Below are 26,846 nucleotides of genomic sequence, written 5' to 3'. Positions count from 1 at the left end.
GTGTGATGGGAAGGGTGTGGGTGTGGGGAAGAGAGAAAAGGGAGAGGAGGAAAATGATCTTTCTCACATACTCTTGTGTTCTCTTCTATCACATGCTAGACTCAGACATTAGATTAAAACCCCGGAAACCAAGAGCATTTTTATAAAGGTTCCATAAACAACTTCAAGTTGAATTCGTATGCAAATGTTAGCTTCTCTATCATTAAAATGAATACAAAATGACATATGGAGGTAACGTATGTAGTAAGCACAATCAAAGGTACAAAACAAGTAGATTTCACTAGCATTCTTTCACCCAATCATCTAGAAGCCAAGATCCTCTACAGAAAATTACACTGCCTTCCCAACCCCTTGGAGAGACAGTTCAGTTAGCAACATACCCATGCTTCTGAGATGACCATGCAGCTTACGTGTCAAACTCATTTTAAAGTGTCAATCATGTCCCTTTCAATCTAATTAGTTTGTAAAGTAGTGTCACTGACCTGAAACTATGCAGACCATTTATTATCATATCATTTGATCAACCGAACACTTTACCACAGTTTCGTTGGAGGCACCTGTAGCCAAACTTTAATATCCTTTCTCCCATTCATTACCAGTAACTCTCGATACAATTTCCTATTTATGATTCAATTTATCTCTATGAATAAGGAAGACAGTTTCACAAAGACATCTCAGTGAACTTCCTTATTTAAGTGTCCAAGGCAATTAATACGTAAAGGAAAAAATCTATCTGTATTTAAAATATATATAATACTTGAGTTTTTAAATGCTCAGAATTGCTCAAGGGCAGAGGAGAGATAGCACAAGTAAGTGATAATTCAGGACCTTAAATATGAGAGGAGACTTTTCTTTTTTTAATATAAAACGGGCAATATAACAGAATGGGAGTCTGTAGACCAATTGTCATCACATAGTTACGTTTGACACTAAAAGAGTGTCGGGTTCATAGCATTTAACCTGCCTTTAACCAGACCAAGGGCAGGTTTAGGTTGAAGAAGAAGAAGTAATAACTTGGGTTCCCCCTACCCCACCCCATCGGAGCTCAGAAACGACAGTCAGGAGTCTCGAGGGGAGGACCTCGGTGACTTGTGAATTTGGAATTCCGGCAGCTTGGCCCTGAGGCCATGGGCCAGGGTGGGTAGGGTGGGGGTGAAGGTGGCAGTGTAGTGGTGGGAAGATGCCAGCCAAGCAACGGGCATCATTGCCTGGGCCAGGCCTCAGCAAGAGCGAGAACATTTCCCCATCATATTCCAATGGTAGCTTGGCACAGTGAGGACCTCGCTTGCACAACAAAACTACAAAGCAGCCATCTTCATGGTGAACCACAAAATAGCATACTGCATCAGGGAAGGGGGAAATACTCGCGCACGCGCACACACACACACACACACACACACACACACACACACACACACACCTGCATCCAACTCACAGAGGCCTTCACTGCACAGGAAATCCTGGATGCCAATCTTCCCAGGAGCAGATGCAATCACCCTTCTCCCTCGGAGGGGCAGGCAAGTGTGACACGCTGGTCTTGCGACCGTGCCGCCAGCGTTCCTCGCCGGCTCAGACATGCCACCGAGAGAGGTGGGCGTCGCATTGTCCACATGGCATTAGGGAAAGGAGCAACAGCAAGATCTGAAATAGTGACTATTCCCTCGAGAAGGGGCGCGCGGAACACTGGAGCCAGCGCTGTCCTTGGGGAAGTGAAGGGGCATTTTACCAAAATTCTTCAGTGATGGTTACTTAATCCAACAGGGACTCGTGACTAGGATTTATTTTGGGTCAAATGAAATAGGCACATCTAGCGAGCTTACCTTCAGGCGAAGAGCCTGTCTTCTGGGAGAAGACAGCATTCACTTTACTCTTCTTGCTGATATCATTGCTTACGGACAAGCTGGATTGAATTTTTCTGTGCATTTTTTGAGAAACAGGTGCGGAAAGTTTTCGACTGTCTGCACACCCCTGTCGAATTCCATGGTGAATCCCGTTCCCATTGCTCAGGCTCCGGTGGCCCTTCTTCATTTGGCCTGTTTCCTCCTCACTCGGTTCCTGTGCTGAAGTTTGAAGCTGAGGCAAGCGCTGAGGTTGGGCTAAATTAAAAAAAAAAAAAAAGGAAAAAATATGTCTAGTTAACTACATTTGCATTTGGTAAAAGGTTTTTTAGGGATTTTAGCCACAGTAGGAAAAATGATGAAAAAAAGAGAAAAGAAAACCTGTGAAAGCCGGAACCTGTATAAGGAGGAAATGTCATAAGTTTCCACTGAACAAGTGAAGGTAAGTGGTAAGAATGCACCCTGTCGACAAGAGGAAAGCACAAAGAAATAGAGGAAAGAACTAGGAGGCAAAGGGCATTGATAGAGATCTAAATAAAGGCATATACAGATGTAATATATTTAGATATGACGAGGAGGAAATAGATCTATATACATATATCTACAGGCTTAGTATTAAGGAAACAGATGGATGGTGAACCACTACTCAAATACTCTTTCAGCACAAGAACACTTTGTTCTAACAATTCTGCAGTCTGAGATGCTCACCTTCCTGGAACGATCGCTGAAGACAACAGGTGCACAAGCAAATGTGGTGAAGAATGTTGATGGTGCCCAGCTATCAAAAGATATAGCATCTGGGGTCTCAAAGGCTTGAAGATAAACAAGTGGCCATCTAGCTGAGAAACAACAAAGCCCACATGGAAAAAGTACACTAGCCAGTAAGATCATGAGGCGTCACGGGGATCAGGTATCAGGCATCAAAGACCAAAATAAATCATAGCATTGTGAATGAGGGGGAGTGCGGTGTGGGGACCCAGGGCCCATCTGTAGGAAATTGGGCATCCCCTTGCAGAAGAGCCACGGTGAGGAGACAAGTCAATCAGGGTGCAGTGTAGCAACGATGAAACATACAATTTTTCTATAGGTTTTGAATGCTTCCTCCACCCCACTATCAGGATCCCAATTCTACCTTACAAATCTGGCTGGACCGGAGGATATACACTGGAAACACAGGGAATCCTGGACAGATGAAGCCCTCAGGACCAGTGGTGAGAGTGGCGATACCGGGAGGGTGGCAGGAAGGTGAGGGAAAAAGGGGGAACAGATTACAAGGATCTAAATATAACCTCCTCCCTGGGGGTCGGACAGTGGAGAAGTGGGTGAAGGGCAACGTTGGACGATATATGACAAAATAATCATAATGTACAAGTTATCAAGGGTTTATGGGGGAGAGGGCAGTAGGAAGGGAGGGAAAAATGAGAAGCTGATACCAAGGGCTCAAATAGAAAACAAATGTTTTGAGAATGATGAAGGAAATAAATGTACAAAAATGCTTGACACAATGGACACATGTATGGACTGTGGTAAGAGTTGTATGAGCCCCAATAAAATGATTTAAAAAAAGAGAGTGCACCCTGTGGAGGGCAGAAAATCCACAAGATGCAGAAAGACAAGGCCATCCTGAGGAGTCCCAGCTCTCATCAAGGTCATTGTATTAACACATACATAGTATCAAATATTCTTGCTGGATGTGGGTAGAGGAGAAGACTGACTCATAAGGACCCTGTAAGGCAGAACAGGATTTCCCTATAGGGCTTTCTAGGCATTAATCTTCAGGGGCGTTGATTACTAAGTCTTTCTCCTAGGGAGCCTCTTGATCAGTATGAACCACTGGCTTTGTGAAGTTCCCAGCTGAGCAATTAGCCATTGAACCACCAGAGCTGTTGAATACAGGCATAGAGAAAATGTAATGAATAAAGCAGTAGCTATGAATAGAATTTAAGGAGGATATGTATTTTAAGTCATAAACAGGGCAAAGACAACACAAGGGCAGAAACATATCCAGATGAAGAGGGTCATTAGCATGAGCTCATAATGGCATCCAAGGATTCATGGCCACACAGGTGCTTAAATGAGGCATGGAATGCAAAGGAAACTTACAGTTCATGATTGGTGGCAAATCACTATGTCATAATCAATAAACTAACATAATTACAGGTAGGACTACCAAAGGGGAATAGAACCATCACTGGGACATGCAGCCGTTCTCAACCTGTGGGTCGCGATCCCTTTGGGGGTTGAGCAGCCCTGTACAGGGGTCACCCAATTCATAACAGTAGCAAAATTACAGTTATGAAGTAGCAACGAAAATAATTTTGTGGTTGGGGGTCACCACCATGTGAGGAACTGTATGAAAGGGCGGCGGTGGCATTAGGGAGGTTGAGAATCACTGTGCTAGACAGAAGTGTGTACACGATTGGACGATGTCCTGGCTCCCACTCTGGGACCCCACTACTCCAATCTCCATTAGGACACCCCAGGCAAGCTCCTGAAGGAGACTGCCCCTCCCTCCCTGGGCAGATTGCAGAAGAATGAGAGAATCCACCTTCCAAGGCATTCTGCCCGAGAGCAAGTCTGTTCTCAGCCAGTTAAATGGTCAGAAGGAATTCATAAGAGTCTTAATCCAAGTGGAGAGTTTGAAAATGGACTTGGGGTTTCACTGTCATCTAGAGCCTTCTTGCAAATGGGGTACTCGGAAGTTAACCTCTAATACACTACCTATAGAAAAAAACTGAAACAGGATTAATCTTCAAAGGGGGCTTTAGACAGAGATATAGCAATAGCAGAGCAATATTTTTAAGACAATTTATACTGGAAATCTGAACAAGTAATTCAACACTCATTCAGCAACTACTGATGGTTTTCTTTGTGCAAGGCCCTTTTCCAGGGGCTACAAACATGTCAGTATCAATAGTAATCATAAATATCCATATATATTAATAGTAATAAAAAATGTCAATAGTAATCATAAAGTAACTCAAAATTTAAAATATCTTAAGGAAAAAAGAAAGAAGAAATGACCTTAGGTAAACAAAGTTCAACAACATATAGAACATATGCTTTAAATAAAAGTTTTTAAAATTTTTTAAAATTCTGTCCTGGAAAAGAAAACCTTTTCTATTTTATTCTTTAATCTGATTTTTTTTAAAGTAACCCATTTATGAAAAGTTGGGAACTAAAGGGAACTTCCTTAATCTGATTGTTTTTAAGTATCTGTCACAATTTTACACGACAATTTTAGAAGTGCCCCAAGTTTGGTCACAGGACAAAGAGACAAATGGCGTCCGTCACCCTTTTTATATAAGTTACACTAGAGGCCTTGGTGAAACAATAAAAACAAGAGTGAGAAAGAACAGGCATGAGCCTGGGAAATGAAGAGATACAGGTTTTGATATGAGCCAACGGCTTAAATTCTCTGGAGAAAATTCTATGGCATTATAAATTCTCAAAAACTATTAATTAAGCAAGAGAATACGGGATCAATCATACAAAAATCAACCAGGTTACAACATGCAAACAGGAACCAATGAGGAAATCGACAAAAAGAAAACACTCTTCACAATAGCAAAAATGAGCAACAATGAAGAAAAACAAATCTCTAGTAGGAATCAGGCTAAAACCAAACACCACTTGCTGCTGGGCTGTGCTCTCTCTCTTGAATAGCTGACTCCAAAACAAACACCGAAAGCTAGTTTTAATCGCTGCATTTTCCTATAAAACCTCAAACCCGCTTCAGAACTTTTTTTTTCAGTAAGTGAAAGCAGGCACTAATACGTATCTTTCATAAAAGTGAAGTGTCACCAAGTGAGCCTTTGTAAAACAAGGCATACCTGCACATGATTGAAGTAAGCACATACACATAAATCACAGAAAGTCCTACACGTGTGTGAACATGCATGGATAAATATATAGCGCTCATACACATAAGTTCCAGATGTATCAAATGCCAATATATAAAAAGCAAAACTCCTCCGTTTCAGAGGAAAAAGTACGCTGCCGTTGTTAGGGGCCACAGGAAGGTACCCACACGTGGCGACGCTCGTACAGTAGAACCGAGTGTAGAACCGAACGCCTGTAGTCTTGGGCCACCCTCACACCTGCTGTTATGTCTCAGCATAACACTGCTGCAGCTGCTGCAGCAATCCGTCCCATTAGTGGCCTTCCTCTTTTGTGCACATCCCCCAACATGCCACTCTTTCCCATGAATTGGTCCCTCCTGGTAACACGTTCAAAGTATGTGAGATCAACCTTGTCATCAACGCGTCTAGAAGCATCTGACTGACCTTCTTTCGAGTCAAATCTCGTTGTCCGTACCATAATCCAAATACATCAAGTCTATCTGCTCTTCCTTATTCTTTGGACGGCTTCCAGATACGTAGTAGGCAACTGAAAATACCCCAGTTTGGGTTAGGCTCACCTTAAGCCTCAAAGTGACGCCTTTATGCTTCACCGCCTTAAATATGGTTCGTGTGGTAGAGTTGCCCAGTTCAACAGGGCATTTGATTTCTTGACTGCTGCTTCCATGAGCCGTGATTATTAATCCACGTAAAGTGAAATCTGTGACAACGCCGATCTTTTCTCCAAGTACTGTGAAGTTATTTACTGATCCGGTTGTGAGGATTTTGTTCCTTGATGCTGAGTTGTGATCCATACTGAATACTGTGGTCTTCAATAGGAAGTTGCACGTCCTCTTGATTTTCAGCAAGTTACCTTGTGTCATCTGCAGATTGCAGGTTGTTAATGAGCCTTCCTCCAATCCTGAGAGCCAGCCCTTCTTCATGATAGTCTATGCTGCTGGTTTTTGTGCTCGCTAAACAGATTGAACAAGTACGGTGAAAAGATACAACCCTAACACACAGCATTCTCAATTTGAACCAGGTAGTAGCCTCTTGCCTCTTGGTCTACATACAGGTTTTGTGTGAGAAACACAATGAAGTGTTTCAGAATGTCCATTCTTCTCAAAGTTATCCATACTTTGCTATGATCCACAGAGTGGAATGTCCTTCTGTACGCAATAAGACACAAGAAAGCGTCTTTCACAGATTAGAGTAAAATAAAGAAAGGTATTCCATTAGCCCTCTGTGGTCTGGGAAGTAACTAAGACTTGGTTTATATTTTTGACAAAGAGAGCTTGCATTTGACTAAGTCTTTGGCATCCTATTGTCTGAGTTTCTATCCCCGTAGTCTGTGGATTTCATGGGGGGAGGGGAAACACGCATTTTAACAAATCAAAATATTCTACTTGAAAGGTGTCTATCCGAAGGAGGACGACAAATTTCTTTTGATTTTACTTAACAAGCAAAAGTGTACATTCACATCGAGTCTGTAAAAATTAAAAGCTTATTTATGAAATTAGTATATGGAAGCCTCACAGTTTTTCAGTTTGTCAGTGAAAATGGAGAACGAGTGTCTAAAAAGTAAGTATTTGGGAAGATTACAAAGCATTACAAAATGTATCCAAATATTTTCTTTCTCTTCTCATTTCAGAAGCAAACAAATAAAAAGGTATATAAGAAAAGGTTACTCATTTGTTTGACGGTGATACACACCCTACTATCCAAAGCGTCTGTTAAGAGAATTCTATTTCTTATGGATCTACAACCATTTAGAGGTTAATTTACAGTTCCTGTGACCTCTTGTATCAACTACAAGGGCATTGTAAGGACTGCCATGGAGCATAAAACGAGCGATGCATGTGTATTGGAAGAAACGCCAAAGCAGACAGACTTAATTTGGTGTCCTTTCCAGTAATCTCACCAGATAAACTGTTTTCAGCCACGTTTTCTCTGAGAAGAATATCATCTGAGAGTCTGGTTCGGTCAACATGCCACTGGCTGATGCTGGAAGGGTTTCTTTTCGAGTCAGAGAAATCTAGAATTACGACTTAATTGTTCAGAATTCTCAACAAATTTCAAAGGGTGGAAAAAAGACAATCGTGTCTGACTGCCAAATTCTGAAATTGACAGACTTGACCTTTCTCTACTATCAAAATTGACTATTTGCAAATTACTGTGTCCAGCTAGAGTGATAGTCTAACGGATCCTTAGCGATTTATCTACGTTTCAATCTTCAAAATGATATCTATTTCTGTTGGCAGAGAAATGATAGTCCGTTCCTTCGTGTTTCACTGGCATCTAGTTATTTCTACGATGCTTTGTACGACAGCCAGGTAACCAAGTATTATCTGTTCACACCAGCTTCCGAACATGGCAACAGTGTCTTAGTTGCATGATTTTTCAAGATGCATGCAGTATGTATGTCTAATAAAAGCTGGATAAATCCTACATACATTGGCTATCTTAAGATATACTTCGGTTTAGGACTAATTTTTTTTCCCCTAAGGATGAAAATTACAACGGCAACCCAGCAAGAAACATTACACTTGTATTCTTGAGTAAGAACAAAAACCTCTGACGGACGAAGCCACAACTATTTGGCATGAAACAGAATTTCTCTCCTTATTGTGAAAAAGTTGTGTGCAGCTTTAAAAAAAAAAAAAGACGCTAATAAGAGAGCGACACAATGCTTCTTAAAACACAAGTGATGCCTAGGGACCCGCGCTCTCCCTTTAATGATCCACTGCTCTCTTTCAGCTGTCTCTCTTTTTCCAATCTTTACATATGTGACAGCTCTCAAAAGTAGACCATAGACCATCTGGCATCTTCAGAGGTGTAACTTGTGCAAATTCAGCTCTATTGGGAGCTCACTGCTATCTTCTGCCTGCGTTATAAAGGGACAATAGGATGTAGAACTTATGAGTTGTTTTGAATTATTCATTTTTTTGCCTGTATATTCAAGAAATTTTACAAACTCTGCATTTTGTACTACATAATCACATGCGTTAAAGGTACAAAGAAACTTTTTGACACCTCTTTTCTACAGAAAGCTGGCATTTTGTTTGATATGTGAACATTCAGCATCTGTTCTATCATTCTAAACAGGATGGGTGCTTCCACAAAAGACCCCATTTTAAATTTGCTCTATTCGAGGGGAAAAAATGTATTCTTGATATTCAGTAACAAATGCAATACACATCAAATTTTCAAATACCAGTTATAGGAACATTCGGCATCTTTACACCTGGATAACGTTGGTCACCGCATGCCATATGTGTTAAGATTAAAAAATATATATCTTGCTCACACAATGAAACATGATTGTAATTTTAATATCCGAGGTGAGTAGTTACAAATGTCTTAAGAAATAGTGTGCTCTCCAGATTCAAATATTTTCAATCAGAAGGGAAACCAACAGAATTAGGTCTAGTGATTTTCCATAATAATAATATACATGGTAGTAATGAGTCAATAGCATGATCTTCTTGCGATCATGTCCCACAGCGAGGTGATATTGTAGCTAAGAATGACTCTACTTGGAGCAGCAGCTGCTGGGTAGCGGTACAAAGAAATGCTTTCAGAATCTATTAGTACTTGCAAATCACCTTCGGTTGCTGGTCTCTTTGAACAACTAAGATTTAATAAAATTACAAAAGAATTCTCATGCCATTTAGTCAGCTTACATGCTTGTTGTGCACATACACAGAAACAAAATTAAATGCTTCTGATTTAAAATTGCCAGTTACCAAATGATCACAGAATAGGAAGGGAGGAATAATTTCGTGTGAGCTTAAATTATTCTTTCCATAGTTGTAATGGGCTCAGATATAATGATGGATGTGAGGTACGTGCAAGGCCAGGCAATTTATTCCATAGTCTATAAAGTCCATATAAATCAGAACCAACTCAAAAGCACCTGACAACAACAAGTTACTCCTTCCATCGTTAGTGAGCTTTTACTGTGTGTCCATGTGTGTATGTATAGGTATGTGTGGATCCATGTGTACACATGTCAGTGTGCGGCTAAATGTATACAAATGTCTGTGTGCATGTACATACACATATAAGTATATTCACACACAGAAAATATACCTATGCCTCACTAATCGACTATCTTGTGAGCGGACATTTGTATCTACTGCAATCATAAAAATCTCTTTTGTACATTATCGATGTCTGCCTGGTACTAACAATGGCTGAGGGGTAAGGCGAGAGGAACGCTGGCTAGTTGACATCTTGACTAGACCATGATTCTCAGTTGTTTGGCAGTTATGTACTGATACAATTTGGAAGATATGGAATGATGTAGTCATTGTATATTTTGTGATCTGATGTGGTCATTCTCCATTTTCACAATACACCAATTTTCACATAAGGGCCTGCTCCTTATGACCTATGTCAATAAATGAAGAATTCTATTAATATAATATGTACCTGTACGAGAGGACTTCAAAAACATCACAGGAAAATTCCATTATCCTTTAATTCCATTTTCCCACAAACTTTCAGCAGTCTTTGATATATTCTGCATACACTCACTCACTCACCCACTCACTGCCATCGAGTTGATGCCAACTCATAGGACAGAATTGCCCCCCTGTGGGCCCCCAAGACTACAATTCTTTGTGAGAGGGGAAAGCCTCATCCTTCTCAGAGTACCTGATGGTGTGGAGTTGTTGACTGTCCAGTTAGCAGCCTAAAGGTTACAAACGTAGTAACCTTTTAATTCTGTCCATCACTGAATTAATGCTGAGTCTCTAGGTTCAAAACAGTTAACAGCATCTACCTACTCATGACTCAACGGCAGTGAATTGGGTTTTTTTACTTTACTGATGCCTGCAAACAACTACACACAATGATTATACACACACTACCCATAAAAACCCCTCTGAGCCTGACACCAAAACCCATCAGCAGAAACCCAAAGGAGCATCATAGCTGCAGAAGTCATTGCCAAATCCTTAATTTGTGATTAAAAAGGACACACACTTTGCAATGCACAATCTGATTAACACTGGTGTATAATGAAAACATCACGTAGTTGTGCAGGAAGAATACCTCAGTCTTATCCTGCCTCTTGAAGAATGGTATGTAACTCATCCAATTCCCATCCTTGACCAGGGATGAGTGAGCCCTGGCAGTGTACTAGATTATATGTGGGTCTGCTAATCATAACTTCAACAGTTTGAAACCACCAGCTGAAGCTTGCTACGCTCGTACAAAGTTACCTTCTCAGAAACGCACACAGGGGCAGTTGAAAGCATGCAGTATTCCCGCGGACACTGTCCTCTGGGCCGCTGGCAGTCTCGCTGGCAGTGCGTGAGACCAGGGCTGGGAGGACGACATCAGGTTGAGTTGTTACCCGTCCGATCCTGCAGCAGACTGAGGTTGTTGCAGAGCGTGGAACTTTCCGTTTGAATCTGGGAGAGTCCCAGGCAAACTGGGACAGTGGTCGGCTTTGTATCAGGAGCGTGTGTACTCACACGCTTTGTCCTCAACTAAGACATGTGCAAAGACAGTGAAGCACACATACTTTTAATAAGACAAGTACACTTTGATTTACAGGGTCTGCATTTCCTGGTTCCACGATGCCGAGAGAGCTCCTTCACCTGGCTGGGCATGGCGGTAACTTTCCGCTGCAAAATGAGGTGCAATGACAGACCCTCCCAGGACTATTAGGTTTAGCTGTTAGCCCACACTCTTTCTATCCCTTCCCTCGTTCTCTCCTGCATCAAGCCCCCTCATTCCCTTTTTATTTATGACTTGTTGCTCTCATTGTTGTTAGGTGCCATCGAGTCAGCTGCTGCGATCCAGTGTTTCTTCAGCACCCTGCTCCATTTCAGTGGGTATGCCTGACATCAATTCCCGGAGCCTTGTTTGGGAATAATGCATTCGATGCAGTTTGAACTTCTTCCTTCAGCTCCACCGGTCATTGCTCAAACGCTGCCTCAGTAAATGGTGGGCTGGTTTTTGATACATTGACTCTATTCTTTCCATCTTCCCTTGACGCTCCCTGCGTCATTCAATATTTTGCCTCTACAAACATTCAAAATTGGAATTCAAGGCTTAATTTTTTTCTTGAGTTCTTTCAGGTCCAGACATGCTGAGTGTGTTCTGAGTTTTCTAAGTCCACCTCCTTGAACATTCCATTATAATATTTGGCTTTTCTTTTTCATTCAATGTTATCAAGTTGTATTTTCCACTAAGACAAACAAACTTAATTTTTTTTTGTAAGGGATCTTTCTAATAAATACACAAACAGCTTGATAAAAAAATAAATTTTAAAATACGGATTATAAGGAAAATTAAACAGCATTTTCTTTTAAATTTTTATGTATTAATAAAAGTCCCCAGATGTTAAATAATTAAAATCTCTATTCTGGTCTCTCCAAACGTAGAATTTTTCGTATGAAAGGATGGAGAATGTATAAGGTCCAAGAAATCATCAATACCGGTTAACTCGCACACCTCCCCAAAGAGAAGCTCCTCCGGCTGTCACTTTAGGGGTGGGATATTTAACTGTATGGCCAAGCATAGCTGGCTCATTTTTAAGTTGATAATTTTGCATGGCCTGCAAATGATGTTATAAGTAGCCAAATAACCTGATCTCTGCTCTATCGTTTTATTTTTCCTCCACTGAATTGTTCAAATGAATGACACATTTGGACTTAAAGCTCTGCTGTACTAGCATAAACTAAGTCACTGTATCCGGGCAACATGGGTCCCTATTTCAGACATTTGAGAATAGAAATTGTTCCCCTTGTTAGCAGGTCTCACTGCATATTAGTGTCTTTTACAAGCATTATAGATACATGAAAAGACCCTATTGTCTTGTCATCTGATCCCACAGGGAAGGCAGTGTTTATGATTACTCCATTTTGTGCTCCCTCTCAATGGATCCTTCTCCGGAGTCAACTACTAGTGAGCTCTGCCGGTAATTATTTATAACACTCTAATAAATATAGGAGCCTGGGCAGTGCAATGGTTGAGTCCCAGGCCACCCCAGGATAAAAGACGTGGCAGACTGCTTTGCTTCCCTAAAGATTACAGTCTTGGAAAGCCTCTGGGGCAATTTTATTCCATTCTATAGGGTCGTCACAAGTCAGAATGGAATCATCGGCGAAGGGCTAGGTTTTCTCTGGCTATCATACATATGCCATCCTTTGAATTCCATTTTCCAGAGGCTTTTTGAATATCCCTTCATGCATATAAATTATTAATTCCATTTGTACTTATAATCATCTTAGAAAATATAAACAACTAAGTATATTTTACAGGATTGAAAAATGTTAATCCAATAAAGAGGAAAGATGAAGATATGATCCTCTATAAAGTCAACTTTCCATACTAATACTTTCATACTATGGTTCCTTTACAAGGATTATATATATTATATATATATAATTTTTTAAGAAGCCATTCCTGAGATTTTAAAGAGATAATAATGGTCATATTTTGAACAAATACATCTATAGTTGGCTTTTGTTTTTTAAATCTAAAGCTATCCTTTTGGTTTTTAAAATAATTCTGGTAATTCATGGTAAAGTAGACGTATATACAGTAATATTATTACTGCATTGTTTCAAGATATAGTTCTGCTCAAAACGCCCAAAGCATTAGAATGGCAGAAATTATGGGGCATCTACAACTCTTATTTCTATCTCTGGTCTATCAACCAAATGTTTCCTCGACCTTGCTAGTGTTTCACCATAAAGTTTATGAGAAAAGTCAAGATATATCCTAGTCATATTTAGTTTTACAGGTAATTACTTCAAAAGCAATTGATGGTCTACCACAAATGGAACAGGGCATAGTTCAAGGCTATCTTCTTAAGTAGTAGTTTAGAAACATTTTGTTCAGCTGGTTCCGTGGGTGAACATATGCTGCGGGGATAGGGTGCATAACAGCTAAGCGAAGCTTACAAGGAAGACTAAAGTTTCCCAGTGCCAGGAAGACACCTGGAGACTTTAGTTTGGTTGTAGCTTCCACCGGTCACGAAAACAATGAGACTGGAAGACCTCTCCTGAAGAAACAGGCAGGACTAGCTGGCTGGAACCTCAAGACACGTGTTGACACAGCTGCAGAGCTACTTCCTAATACAGGCGCTAGATGAAGCCCAGCCTTTGGATCCCTTGAGCTCTCCTCTGCATGATACGAGTGCTCTGGTAAGACTAGGACACGAGTCTGAGAGCTCAAAACCAAGGCATCTGGTCTCATATAAAAAGCTATTAGCAAGAGGAAGCTGCTGCACTGTGAAAACTAGCCGAGAAAAGGCAAGACAGGGGACAATGAGGACCACTCCGTCTACTGCAGGAAAGGCAGCAGTCAACAACACTCAATAGCAGAGTAGTTCGTGAAAATAAACTCCCTCCCGTTCGTTTTCAGGACTTAAACCACGCGCACACTGTGACTAGACTTTCAGGATGTCTTGCAGATAGCCACGCACACGTTAAGACACTGAACTTCTTGTGCTTCTTACGAGTTGCTACACTAAAAGTACACACATTTTATTGTGTCAAGGAAAAAGAGCAGAAAACTAACTACAGAAAGGAGCCTGGTACCATTGTGCTTTAGACGTTGGGCTGTTAACCACAAGGTCCGTGGTTGAAACCCAGCAGTCGCATTATAGGGAAAAGTCGAGGCTGCTTATGGCCACACAAACCCAATCTAGGGGGACTGCGAGTCAGGATGAGCTGGAAGGGAGTGGGTTTGGGTTTCCTTAAGGGAAGTTCTATTTCACTGCAGGCAACAACAGCCAACACACCAAGAAAGTACGTTTGCTTTCGTGAACATCCAGAAAGGTCTAGACAGAAACATTTCAAAAAGTCTTGAATGGAAGACTTGGGACTAGCACGTGGTCTGGATCTCAGCCCCAACCCCCCTGGCTTCACTCACATGACACAGCCCATAGCCGTAGCCATGGGAGCCAAGCTCTGGGATGGCGACTGCCCCGAGAATCCCACGCTAGATGGGGGGGGGGCGCACCCAGATGATTTGTAACTGTCTACATCTGGCCTTCAACAAGAGGGATGGACACAGTGGCCACCTCAATGGGCTCAAAGATAACCACAATTGTGAAGATGGCACAGGACCGGGCTAGGTGTTGTCCGCAGGGTTCCGATGAGGCGGAACAGCTCCGACAGTACCTGACTACAACACACCTGGCCTGCTGGCAAGGAAAAGGTGAAGTATTAGAAAAAAGATGGAGAGAGACAACCATGAAGGCCTGAGATCTTCGGTGTTCTCAAGCTCCTCCCCCCTGCCTGCCCATCAGCAATTCGGAGAACTCCTTCACAAGGATTAGGACACAGGGCGGGAGCAGCCATTCAGGACAAGCCACACCAGGGCGAGAAGCCGGGCTCCTGGCAGGGAGCCAATGAAGTAGGACGCCAGAAGAGGGGCGAGCCCAGGGCTCCTACACAGGAGTGCAAGAGACCAAGGGTCAGATCCCAAGCTTTCGTACAAATTCTGGGTGCAGTGGCTGGAAAACAAATCCATCCCCAGGGTATTGATAAGCTACTGACAGGGGCGTTAAATAAACTGCAGTTCTAGCAAAATCCGCAACCTAGTAAAATAAGGCCCTTAGCTCTTTCACCTGAAGGCATTCCCTGAATGCACGTCCTTGTTACTGCCTAGGAAGGAACCACTGAGGCCCCTGCAGGAGGGCCCTCCTCACAGCCTTTCTCGGGATGGTCATGAAGGCACCCAGGGTCATGGAATGAATTGTGTCCCCCAAAATAGGTGTCAAGTTGGCTGGGCCAGGATTCCCAGTGGCTTCACAACTATTCAGCGATGGACTGTGGGATAAACTACCAGTACGACAATGGGCACCCTTGATTCCATGGAAGGGAGATTTCCCGTGGGCGTGGTGAACGGACACCTGTTAGCTCAAAGGAGATAAAATGAGAGAGAGGTGAGAAGGGAGGGACCGAGAATCACCAAAATAGAAGAGCCAGGAGTGGAGCGTGTACTTTGGACCAGGGGTCCATGTACTGGGAAACTCCTAAATCCAGGGGAAGAGCAATCTTCAAGAAATGCTGGGCCTGTAGAAATTGAAAGGAGACCAGGACGTCTCCCCAGAGCCAACAGACAGAGAAAGGCAACCCCCAAAGCTGACACTCAGAGTTTGGATTTCTAGTTCCTAGGTAGTCAGGGAATTTCTGTTGCTTCAAGCCCTCGACTTACGGAATTGAAGGACATCACTCTTGGTAAAGCAGAGGGCAATGAAGAAGAGGAAGGCCCTTGACCAGATGGATTGATACAATGGCTATGACAATCGGCTCAAATATTAAAACCACCGTGAGGATGGAGCATTGGCCAGGCAGTGTTTTGATGATAACAACAAGAACAACAAATAACCAAGACCCCAGACAAGCAGGAGAAAGCTTGGCAGAAACGCCTACAGCAAGCACACCCTCTGGCCATGCAAGTCAGTCCAGGGAAGGAGCAGGGATACTTATGAGAATCCCTAACCACATCATTTTCTGTGTGCTCCCTACTCAGGGGCTCGTACCGCATTTTAGAGGCTACATAACTGCTGATTTTATCCTTCCTTCACCAATATCTATAATCGGATATGTTTTAATATATCCATTGCAAGATCTTGAGCAGCTACATTGTAATTCATCTGAATCATTTTTCTCAGCTATCTCAGAGGAGGAATAACCCGTTCCCAGAAGCCTGTAGAATCACAAACATGGACCACCAGCTCTGCATGCACGATCTGATGCGACGATGCTTGGCCTCCTCTTCTTGAGAACACAAGGCCCTGCGGGGGCACTGCTTAAGAACTTGGTTGAGAACCAAAAGATCAGCAGGGCAAAATCTCCCAGCTGGAGATTTCTCCTTGGGAGAAAACACATGACAGTCTGCTCCCATCAAGAAAACCCTATGGGACCGCTTTATCCTGTCCTTGGGTGGGTCGCTGTAAATCAGAACTGATGTGACAGTCAACAAAAATAGAGGAGAGGCAGAGTGTATGTCTGTGTTATAGGAACATTTTGAAGTTATGTGTATGGGATAAAAAAGTATCTGTGTAGATACACACACAAAGTTCCTAAAGCTCCCGTCCTGCTCGGAGTCAATCACTGCCACAATCACTGTTCACCAATTAGCAGTCAAGAGATCACAGGACACATTCCACTGGATAAATCTGTTGCACAAACCCTGTAAGCAGGTATGTTACTCTGCAGTCTAAGGTGCCCCTGATCCAAGTTTCAATCACCTCACATACACGTGAACGATGTACACTGAATAAGGAAGACTGAAGAGAATCGATGCATTTGAATTCTGGAGCTGACAAAGAGGACAGAGTACTTGGACCAGCAAGAGAACAAGCATGTCCTGGAAGAAGCACAATCAGAAAGCCTCTGAGAGGTAAACACGGTGAGACTGTCTCACGAACTGTGGACGGACACGTTGTGAGCAGAGACCAGCTCCCGGAGAAGGACCTCATGCTTGCTAAGGCGGCGGGCAGCACAAAAGAGGACGCTTTCAACAAGATGGACTGACACCTAACATGTTATCCGCAACAGTGGGCTTAAACCTAACAATTATGAGGATGGAGCAGGACTGACTGGACTGGTTTTTGTTCTGCTTTACATAGGGTCGCGATGAGGCAGAACCAACCTGAAGACACCTGACAACAACATGCATACATAAATAGGCCATCAACCAAGGACTGGCTCATAGTAGCTACCTATCCTTGATCTGGTCCACATTGCCCAGTTTCTTCTGCTAGCCAAAAACAAATTTAAAAAACCCCAAAAAACAGGCAGTGCCTCAATTTACTGACCTGAATCCGTCCCGATTTATTTTTAGTTCTACAGTTCATGCAGAGATAACTTGACAATCCTGGACATTTGAGGACTTGCCTTGTTTATAAAGTGAGCTCCTTAAGGACAAGGTCCACGTCTTCTTCAAAGTTCCGTCAAACTCATCAGGCATACACATGCTGACACCAAGTCTTGAACAGTGTTCAGCACCCAGTGGACGCCCAGTGAAAATTAACTGATGATGATGAATTACACTAGCTTTTAAGCTGTCACTTGATCCCAGTACATAACAACCTTCCTGAATAAATCAAGCAACAGTTTGGTATTCAATGCCATTATAAACGTCATCCTTCACTTCACGAGTCTAGGGAATTTCTGTAAAAGCATAATATGAGGATAGTGGAAATGTATCAAAGATTCAAGAAATTCTCTCAGTTATAACAAGGGAATTAAAGATTCAGTTACAGATATCATGCTGTGTGTAGGGAAATATATATAAAAATACTAGCTAAGTAACCTTTTGAAAATAGCATATGAAAAGTCAAAGCCAAATGATATACCTAAAAGGTCCCTTCCCCCCCCCCCCCACAATAAAAGCAGACTTTCCAACGAATTCATTCCAATTCAGTGATGGCCACAAAGTGATGTCAGAATAGACCCAAATGTTTAAAATATAGGTGAACCAGAAAAGTAATGGTAACTGGGAAAATTACAGGTCAAAGATTTGCTGGAAATAGTCACTTCCTTCTTAGAAAATAAAGCATGTACATTTCTCGAATACTTGAGTCAAAAACAAGAATGTCCTGCACAAGATGGTAGCTAACCACTCCACTGTGAAAATGTGTCACTCACTCTCCACAGGCTAATAATAGTCCAATGTCATGGCCCAGTCTCCCGAAAGGGCTCATCTGTGACTCTTCTGAGTCTCTCACTTTGGGGCTTTACTCACCATTTTTTCTTTTTCGGTTAGAATTCTAGATAACCCCAAGTTTATTAATTCTGGTCGATTCCACTTTTGGCTCACTGGCCATGACTGATCAGCTCTGAATGAAAGTAAACTCTATATTCGATGCACAAGTATCTCTTTGAGGGGGAGCAATGGGAATGGAAATCACTTTCTATTTAAGAGACGTGGGGTTAAGTACAGGAACCTATAGATTACTACTTGCATATTCAAAAAGTGAATTTGTTTCTGGTTGCTTACACAAAGATATGTAAAAGGAAAGCAAATCCCAAGAGCCCCAACAGAACTCATATCCTTCAAAGTTCAATGGTGATAAGTTATTATTAGGAGTAACTTTAATCTCCAATTAATTCTCGTAAGATCCGGCAGTGGACAAGGAGCTCTCTGTGTGTTCAGTTCCAGTAACAGCACTCACTGGAGGGGGTGGGGGGGCACCTCTCTGCTACCTTTGGACTCAAAAGAAAATTCTAAGAACTAACTCAAAGGCTGAGATTGTTCTAATTATCACGGCCAACTTTTGTATGATTTCTTGGCACATTTCTACCATAAGAAGCGACCAACGAGCTGCTTACATCATGTTATACAGCAACAATATTCAGAAAAATTATGGAATAGGGCTTTCCAAACCTACACAGAAAAGTTCACGTGTACGGATTTTGAATTCATTATATGTGAACAAAGAATTATAATCTAAACAAAACAGGAAGTTTCAAAATGATTAAATAAAAGTAACAATATTTTCTCATTAGTCTTGTTCTGAAACTGAAATATTTCCCCCTTCTAAGGCTTCTGTAAACAACTAGATTCTGATTTGAAGCATGTGAATCAGTGTATCAACCTCTATGGGATTAAATGTTACCCAAAATGTAAGCGCCAGCAAATGACTACACACAGAGAAAAACTCATTAACCACACTTAAAGATTAACTTGATTGACATCATTATATACAAGCATTTCCCTCTACTTTTGCCATGAAAGCCGACTGAATCAATTCAGGTTATTATTTTGGCTACAAAACAACTTCCTAAGAAATTCGTTATTGAGTATATGTTGAAAGTACATCCTTGTGCCAGCCGTTCCAGGTAGGAGAGAGCAAGGGAATAAAGCACACAATGCCCTCCCTCGCACCACGCACACAAAGCACAGATCACAAAGCAAGAGACCCACAGATGGGGCAGCTCTACTATTAATTTTGCAGCTTAATACTGTTAAAGACAAAGGCTCTATCTTTCCAACACCGTCCTAGACACATCACTATTTTGAATACTTTTCATCCATAGTCATAAGACTGACTGACAAAGCTGCAGACAACACCAACCCCGGGGAAAAGGGCATGCTTTCTGACTCTTTTCAAGAATATAAAGCCGCTCTGGATACCTGCAGCATGGATGAGGCTTGACGGCAGGCTGAGTGAAATAATCCAATCGCAAAAGGGCAAACAGCAGATGACATCGCTTACATGAAGACAAGAGAAGGCAATTTAGAGAGACCAAAGTTCATTAATGATTACCAGAGGTGTGAGAGAGAAAGGATGGGGAAAATGACACTGATTAAGGGCAGGTCTACAATTACTGCGTCAATAAGTTGTATGCAGAACAACATTACACGGAATGTTCCAAAGCTAAAAGTTGAATTGGCAAAAATGTATGATAGCTGTATTTCCAACAATGATGAGACAGACAGACAAGCTGCTGAAACTCTTTATATAAAACCAAACACCTCATGGTGTCTCTGGAAGAGGGTGCGGGTCATGGTTTCATGGGACATCTCGGTTAATCGGCTGAGTATCGTGTACAGTGCTTTGTTCGACTTAGTTCATTGCATGGTGTCTGGGGTCTTAAACGCGTGCAGGTGGCCATTTCTATTATAACACAATCACCCGTCTCTATTCACCTGGACCAGCAGAGGATGGATGGAGAGTTCAGAAAAGAAGGATGCAGACTGTGTGATGGATTTACCTCCACAAGTAAGTGCCTCCTTTGCCAAGAAACCAGGCTGGATTTTGCCCAGCTACCATGACTAATACAGATCTGAGAATACGATCCTCAGTATGAATTATGAGTACTGCATCTACGCATGTATAAGCCGAGTTTTTCAGCGCATTTGTAGTGCAGATTCTGTGGTAAAATTGGGCGCCCCGGCTGATATTTGAGTCAGCTTATCCTCGAGTGTATATGGTAAGTGTAATGAAAATGAAATTCCTCCAACTGGATCAAGAAAACATCACGATAAATGGAAAAATGATTGAAGTTGTCCAGGATTTGATTTTACTTGGTTCCATGATCAATTCCCATGGAAGCCGCAGTCAAGAAATCAAAGATTATGTATTGCATTGAGCAAATCTACTACAGTAGACCTTTCAAAAGTGTTGAAGAGTAAAGATGCCGCTTTGAGGACTCAGGCTCAACTGATCCAGCCAGGGTGTTTCTAATCCCTTCCTATGCACATGACAAGTGGGCCATGAACGGAACGATTTGATGGATGATGGTGCTGCTGAAGAATGCAGCAAGCCCCACGAGCTGCCTGACGGGCAAACCAGTCTGTCTTGAAAGAAGCACAGCCACAATGCTCCCCAAAAGCGACGATGGCAAGAGATCATCTCATGGACTTTGCATGTTGTACCAGGTCCCATCATGCGTGCTGAGGGGGGTCTGCAAAGAAAGAGGAAGACTCTCCAGGAAACGGGTGGACACAGAGGCTGCAACCCTGGGCTGAATCAACCATGGCGAGGATGCAGACGACCGAGCCGTTTGTCCTTCTGTTGTCCACAGGCTTGCTATAAGCTAGATGTGACTCAATGCCTCTAACAACAATATTATGATAAATTTACAAAGCTCTGTAAGCACTAGTGTCAAAGAGGACGTCAAGGGGAACTACCTGAGTGTGAGTTACTAGGAACAGCATTTCCAGAGAGAACTGAAGAGGAAGAAGTCTTGCAAAAGGAAGAGGACAGGGAATCTCAGGCTGGGATAACTAACACCAAGCACAAAGCCCCGAAGCACAGAGCTTGGCACAGTAGATGAAATGAGGGAAGGTCACTGGGTCTGAGAATACATACTGGGTATTGCATAATTCAAATTACAAGCATTAAGAAATAGGCTTTTTAAAAATTATAGAATGTCCTTCAAAACCCTTCCTGGCAGTAATCTTCCACCTACTGTAGTTCTTCACTATATGTCATTATCATAATCAATCATTCACTGACTACCCAGTGGTAAAAATGCCCAGACGTTTGCTTAAACACTTACTGAGAATCAAGGCAATCCCAAGGAAGGGGGTGTTAGGAAGTTACACAGAGGGGCCATCAAAAGTATATCAATGTAAAATACAACTACAATATTAGGAAACATTTCTAGTAATCATATTCTTTAATTGCTTTCCAGGGAAGAAACACACACCTCTACTTCTCTGAAATGTACAAACCTATTTATACTGAAATTGAGTGAAAATTGTTCTTAGGTTACAGAGAATAACATGAATGATATGATCATCTTTAATAGTGAAATGAGTGGTTATAAGAAAATAGTGCCACTGTTCTTTATTAATCTACTTGGGTTTGAGAAATGAGACTATTACTTTAATTTGAACGTATCTTCATATTTTAGTCTTATTTCCTAAATCTGATTTTTTTAACTCAGTTAAAACATAATTCACTACGGTAGCTCTCCATCCTTTCCTAACTCCACAGGGTTTACGTAAGCAACATACAGCCTTTGGTATATCTTGTGTGATTTGAAACAACATACTCCTCTGGGGATCCTCCCGTGTCTTGCTTATTTATGCACTCCACTGGAGAATCCAAATTCTAATATTGGAACCATGGCTAAGTAGAATGTTGACCAAGAGTGATTTTTAACATGGGAAGGTGAGCTCTTGGGGGAGAACAAAATGGGAAAGTGGGCAGTGAATTGAGTAAGTCAATCTATCTGGGGTCTTTAAAAACTCTATTAATTTCTTATAATTGTTTTCTAATAATGTAGACTTTCAAATCCCACACTGTGGTTTGTGAATTAAAAGTGATACAGAATACTTTTATTGATCATCTAGCACGACTATCTGGTCCCTGCTTCTGTCCACTGGATATTCCTGAACTTCATGTGTGTGTGAGGAAAGAGCACTTAGACTCTGACCTTCCACGCTGCAACACTGCAGAAGGCGGAAACACTAATGAATATGACGCAATATTTAGAACGCCATCTGGAGAGTACCACTGAGGATCCTGAAGCTTTGACACTGAGCCACGTCCACAATATTGCTTATAATCATTCGATGCCTTCCCCCCCTCGCAATAGAGGCGATTCTGAAAGGGTGAAAGATGTGACACTGCTGTCGCTGGCTGTCCAGGCCATCGAGGTGCTGGCGATGGCGTCATTTTCACTTTTTCTTTTGTTTTCTTTTGTTTATTCTCAGTATAGACTATGGGAGTCGATCTAATTTGCTTGCTATGTGGATATCCAGCCACCAGTTCTGGTCAGGTTGACTCCCAGCTAGCTCGGAGCAGAACTAGGCTGCTAGAGATCTTTCTGTGACTGATGTTTCAGAAGTTAAACTTCGGGCCTTTTTTTGGAAGCATCTTTGTGTGAACTGGAACCTCTAACCTTGAAGTTAGCAGCTGAGTATGCTAGCCATTTGCCCCACTCAGGGATTCATGTGTCCCTTCCTTTATTTTTAAAAATCCCCAGACTACGCCTGTCTCTCCTGTCAGGGACGTGCCCGGATCTTGCAGAGCCTCCTGAACAATCATTAACTGCGAGACTCCCCTTGTTGCGTTCTCAGGGTACACGAGGGCAGGTTTTATCAGACCCCACGGACTGGAAGCCTTGTAATATGGGGCCTTAATGCAAAGTAAGTTCTGTGCATAGTAAAACTTCTTTATGACAACTGCTAATGGACTGAGTCAAAGTTATGTGCCAAAATATCCTGGGGTAAAATGAAAAGTAGAGATTTCCACACTACAGCGAGCTTCTTCTCCAACCAGAGCAACCACAACTCCACTCCTATTTGTCGTAACACACAAAGAAAGCAAAATAACACTATGCTTGCAATTAATAACGAAATAAATAAAATCATCCTAAAATGACTTAATATCATCTTTTGAGCCCTGCCTCTACCTCTCTAAAAGCTATTCTGGGGACTATTAACAAGCTTTTTTTTTTTTCCTAATTCACCGTGGTTCAGAGTTCATACACTAAAATGTGCCATTGTTACTGACCTGGCTGAGAACATAGCTATTCGGATTCTGGAACGACTGATTGATTCATCCTGTTTTGTTTGTTAGATCCAGGATACAGCGGTGGGGGTTTTATTCATTTCTTTATTTTTCAGAAAAAGAAATTAAATGCAGAAACTAACACCCACACACATTTGCACTTCTGCACATTAAGTTTCCACTCAGTGCACAGTGCCATTGAAATATCTTTACTTCAACAACTGTAAGATGTCCTCGTGAAAACAAACTGAAGCCTTCTTCCCAGTAAGCACCATTGTTACACTAACACGGCCCCCTCACTTTCTTTAAGCTTTCAAGGACACATGGGCAGCTCACCAACGCAATGTTATGAAAATAGCAACCCTGAGAAAGACGATGGCTTTGACGTGATGACCCATTGGATAGTAATGGATCTGATTTCTCAAAAATAAAAAAAAAATTCCCAGCAATATGTTGAAGATAATGATGAATGATCCCAACTGCAAAGAAGAGAATGGAAAGGGTTGAGCCCCAGATGGAAAGGTAGACTATTCTGTTTCCAACACTCAAAACGTAGTTTGGTAACTTGCTTGTGTATGAGGCTATGTAACTGCTATGTTGCTCATACTGTAACCTGATGAATCACCCCAATAACACGGAGACCTTTCAGAGAACTTCCTCAAGGCGCTGACTGCACAAGAAGAGTGTAAAGTATTTATTCCTGACAGTTAAATAGGTTCTCCCACAGAGCCAGGTTTTTGTTTGGTTGTTTTTGAAATCATTTTATTGGGGCTCGTACAAGTCTTACCACAATCTATACATCCATTCATTGTGTCAAGCACATTTGTACATTTGTTGCCATCATGATTTTCAAAACATTTTCTTTCTACTTGAACCCTTGGTATCAGTTCCTCATTTTTTCCCTTCCCTCCTCCTCCCTCTCTCATGGAGGCTTGTTCATTTATAAATTATTATTTTTTCATGTCTTACACTGACCGATGTTCTCCCTTCACCCACTTTTCTGTTGTCCATCCCCCAGGGAAGAGGCTATATGTAAATCCTTGTGATCGGTTCCCCCTTTCTATCCCAACTTCCCCCTCCCCTCCTGGTATCTCTACTCTCATTATTGGTCTTGAGGATTTTATCTGTCCTGAATTTCCTGTGTTTCCAGTTTTTATCTGTACTGGTGTAAATGTTCTGGTCTAGCCAGATTTATAAGGCAGAATTGGGATCATGACAGTGGGTGGGGAGGAAGCATTTAAGAACTAGAGGAAAGTTGTATGCTTCATTGTTGCTACACTGTACCCTGACTGCCTCGTCTCCTCCTCATGACCCTTCTGTAAGGGGTTGTCCAGTTGCCTACTGATGGGCTTTGGGTCTCCACTCACACTCCTCTTCACAATGATATGATTTTTTGTTCTGGGTCTTTGATGCCTGATACCTGATCCCATCAACACCTCATGATCACATAGGCTGGTGAGTTTCTTCCATGTGGGCTTTGTTGCTTCTCAGCTAGATGGCCGCTTGTTTACCTTCAAGCCTTTAAGACCCCATTCAAGCCTTTAAGACCCCAGATGCTATACTTTTTGAAAGCCGGGCACCATCAACTTTCTTCACATTTGCTTATGCTTATGCACTGCTTTGTCTTCAGCGTTCATGTAGGGAAGGTGAGCATCATGGAATGTGGCATTTTCTTAAGTTGCCTCATAGAGCAACTTATTCCAAACTCTGTTCTTCCCTTCATCTCTGAGAATATATTTATTTCACAATTCTTAGTTTTCCTACACAGTATTTCCAAACTCGGGCTATTATCCAATAATATTGTGTGAGAAGAGTAACTCTTAATAACTAAATGCGCAAGAACACCTCAAACGCTTTTAAATATTTCTGTATTGTGATGTAGATTTATTGTCATACAAGTAGAGGAGTACTATTCCTTTGCTGGCTGCAAACAATGGTGCCATATGTCGTATAGAATAAATGTTTTCCCAGAAGACCTGAAAATATTTGCTATTATCTTTGTTTGAGGAAGTATTTCTAAATGAGCAAACTAAGAACTTTCATATAGTAAGAATGGTTTAAAACTGTCCCTAATAAATCTTCTCAGTCTCATGCCATATTTCCATACTATTGAAAGAAACAGCTGATATTGCACAAAGTTTTGAAACACTCTTCTCCATGCTTCCTCAGCAATTTATTTTAACATCCACCTTTCTCTCAAAGGGAATGGAAGCTAATTATGTGTTGTCCCAAATGCCTAGCTACCACTGATACCATATGATTTCATATATCATTCAAAAAGCTGACCTTTGATTTTCACTGATTAAGATGACTCTTAGGTAAACTGCATCTCTATTATAAGAGACTTTGCCTAACTTCAAGAACAAACTCTAGCTATGATAGAGAGACAGATATTCTCTCCAATATGTCTACAAACACTTGGCTGGAAGGCTGCTTAATCCAACTATTCTTAGCTGGAAAAGAGAGCTCATGCCAAGTCAGGCAGAATGTCAAAAGAAGATGAAGGAACTGGAAATTTGCAGTGTTTTAGGAAAGCAGGCAAAGGGGTTTCATCATTAAATATTCTTACATATAACATAATCTTCAATCTGGGTTTGGTATACCAAGAATCCTAAGACGGAAAAATAAATTCTGAGAGTTACAACAAACTGTAGATTCTGAAGTCTCTTCATTACACCACCCACCTTCTCATCCCACGAGACCAGGTACAAGTGCAACGGTTTCTTTGGGATTATAAAACGCAAAGTGCTACGTAGTGATACTAAAAGACGGATGTATGTGCATTCTGATCAATGGTATCTTTGTTCTAGGAAAACAACTTCCCAAAAGGCTAAGGGTGAACCAGGAAACCTGTACCTGAGCTTCTGAAAAATGGTTTTAAATGTTCAACGACACCATTCAATGTCCACTTATAAATCTGTATATTCTAGAGCAGTGGGTCTCAACCTTCCTGATGCCACAACCCTTTCATACAGTTCCCCCCAACCATAGCATCATTTTTGTTGCTACTTCATAACTATAATTTTGCTACTGTTATGAACCATTATGGAACTATCTAATATTCAGGATGTATTTTCAATGTTACAAATTGAACACAGTGAAATCATAGTGATGAATCACAAAAACAATATGTAATTATATATTGTGAAATATTTATTTCTAGTGACAAATGAAATTTTGTCTTGAAGCATGGTGAAGCATGGGTTAACAGTCTTCATGCTG

At 41.6% G+C, this 26,846-nt stretch overlaps 1 protein-coding gene across 2 annotated transcripts in view; it reads right to left on the bottom strand.

The window, feature by feature from the left end:
- Nucleotides 1–26,846, bottom strand: part of MDFIC (MyoD family inhibitor domain containing) — a 99,976-nt gene that overhangs the window by 26,146 nt on the left and 46,984 nt on the right. For both annotated transcript variants that reach the window (XM_075558577.1, XM_075558578.1), the window contains one exon: nt 1,821–2,096. In XM_075558577.1, coding sequence (XP_075414692.1) covers nt 1,821–2,096 — 276 coding nt within the window. The remainder of the gene's footprint in view (nt 1–1,820; nt 2,097–26,846) is intronic.

This window comes from Tenrec ecaudatus, chromosome 9 (genome assembly GCF_050624435.1).
Source record: "Tenrec ecaudatus isolate mTenEca1 chromosome 9, mTenEca1.hap1, whole genome shotgun sequence".
Lineage (NCBI taxonomy): Eukaryota > Metazoa > Chordata > Mammalia > Afrosoricida > Tenrecidae > Tenrec > Tenrec ecaudatus.
This window is presented reverse-complemented; position numbering and strand designations above follow the sequence as displayed.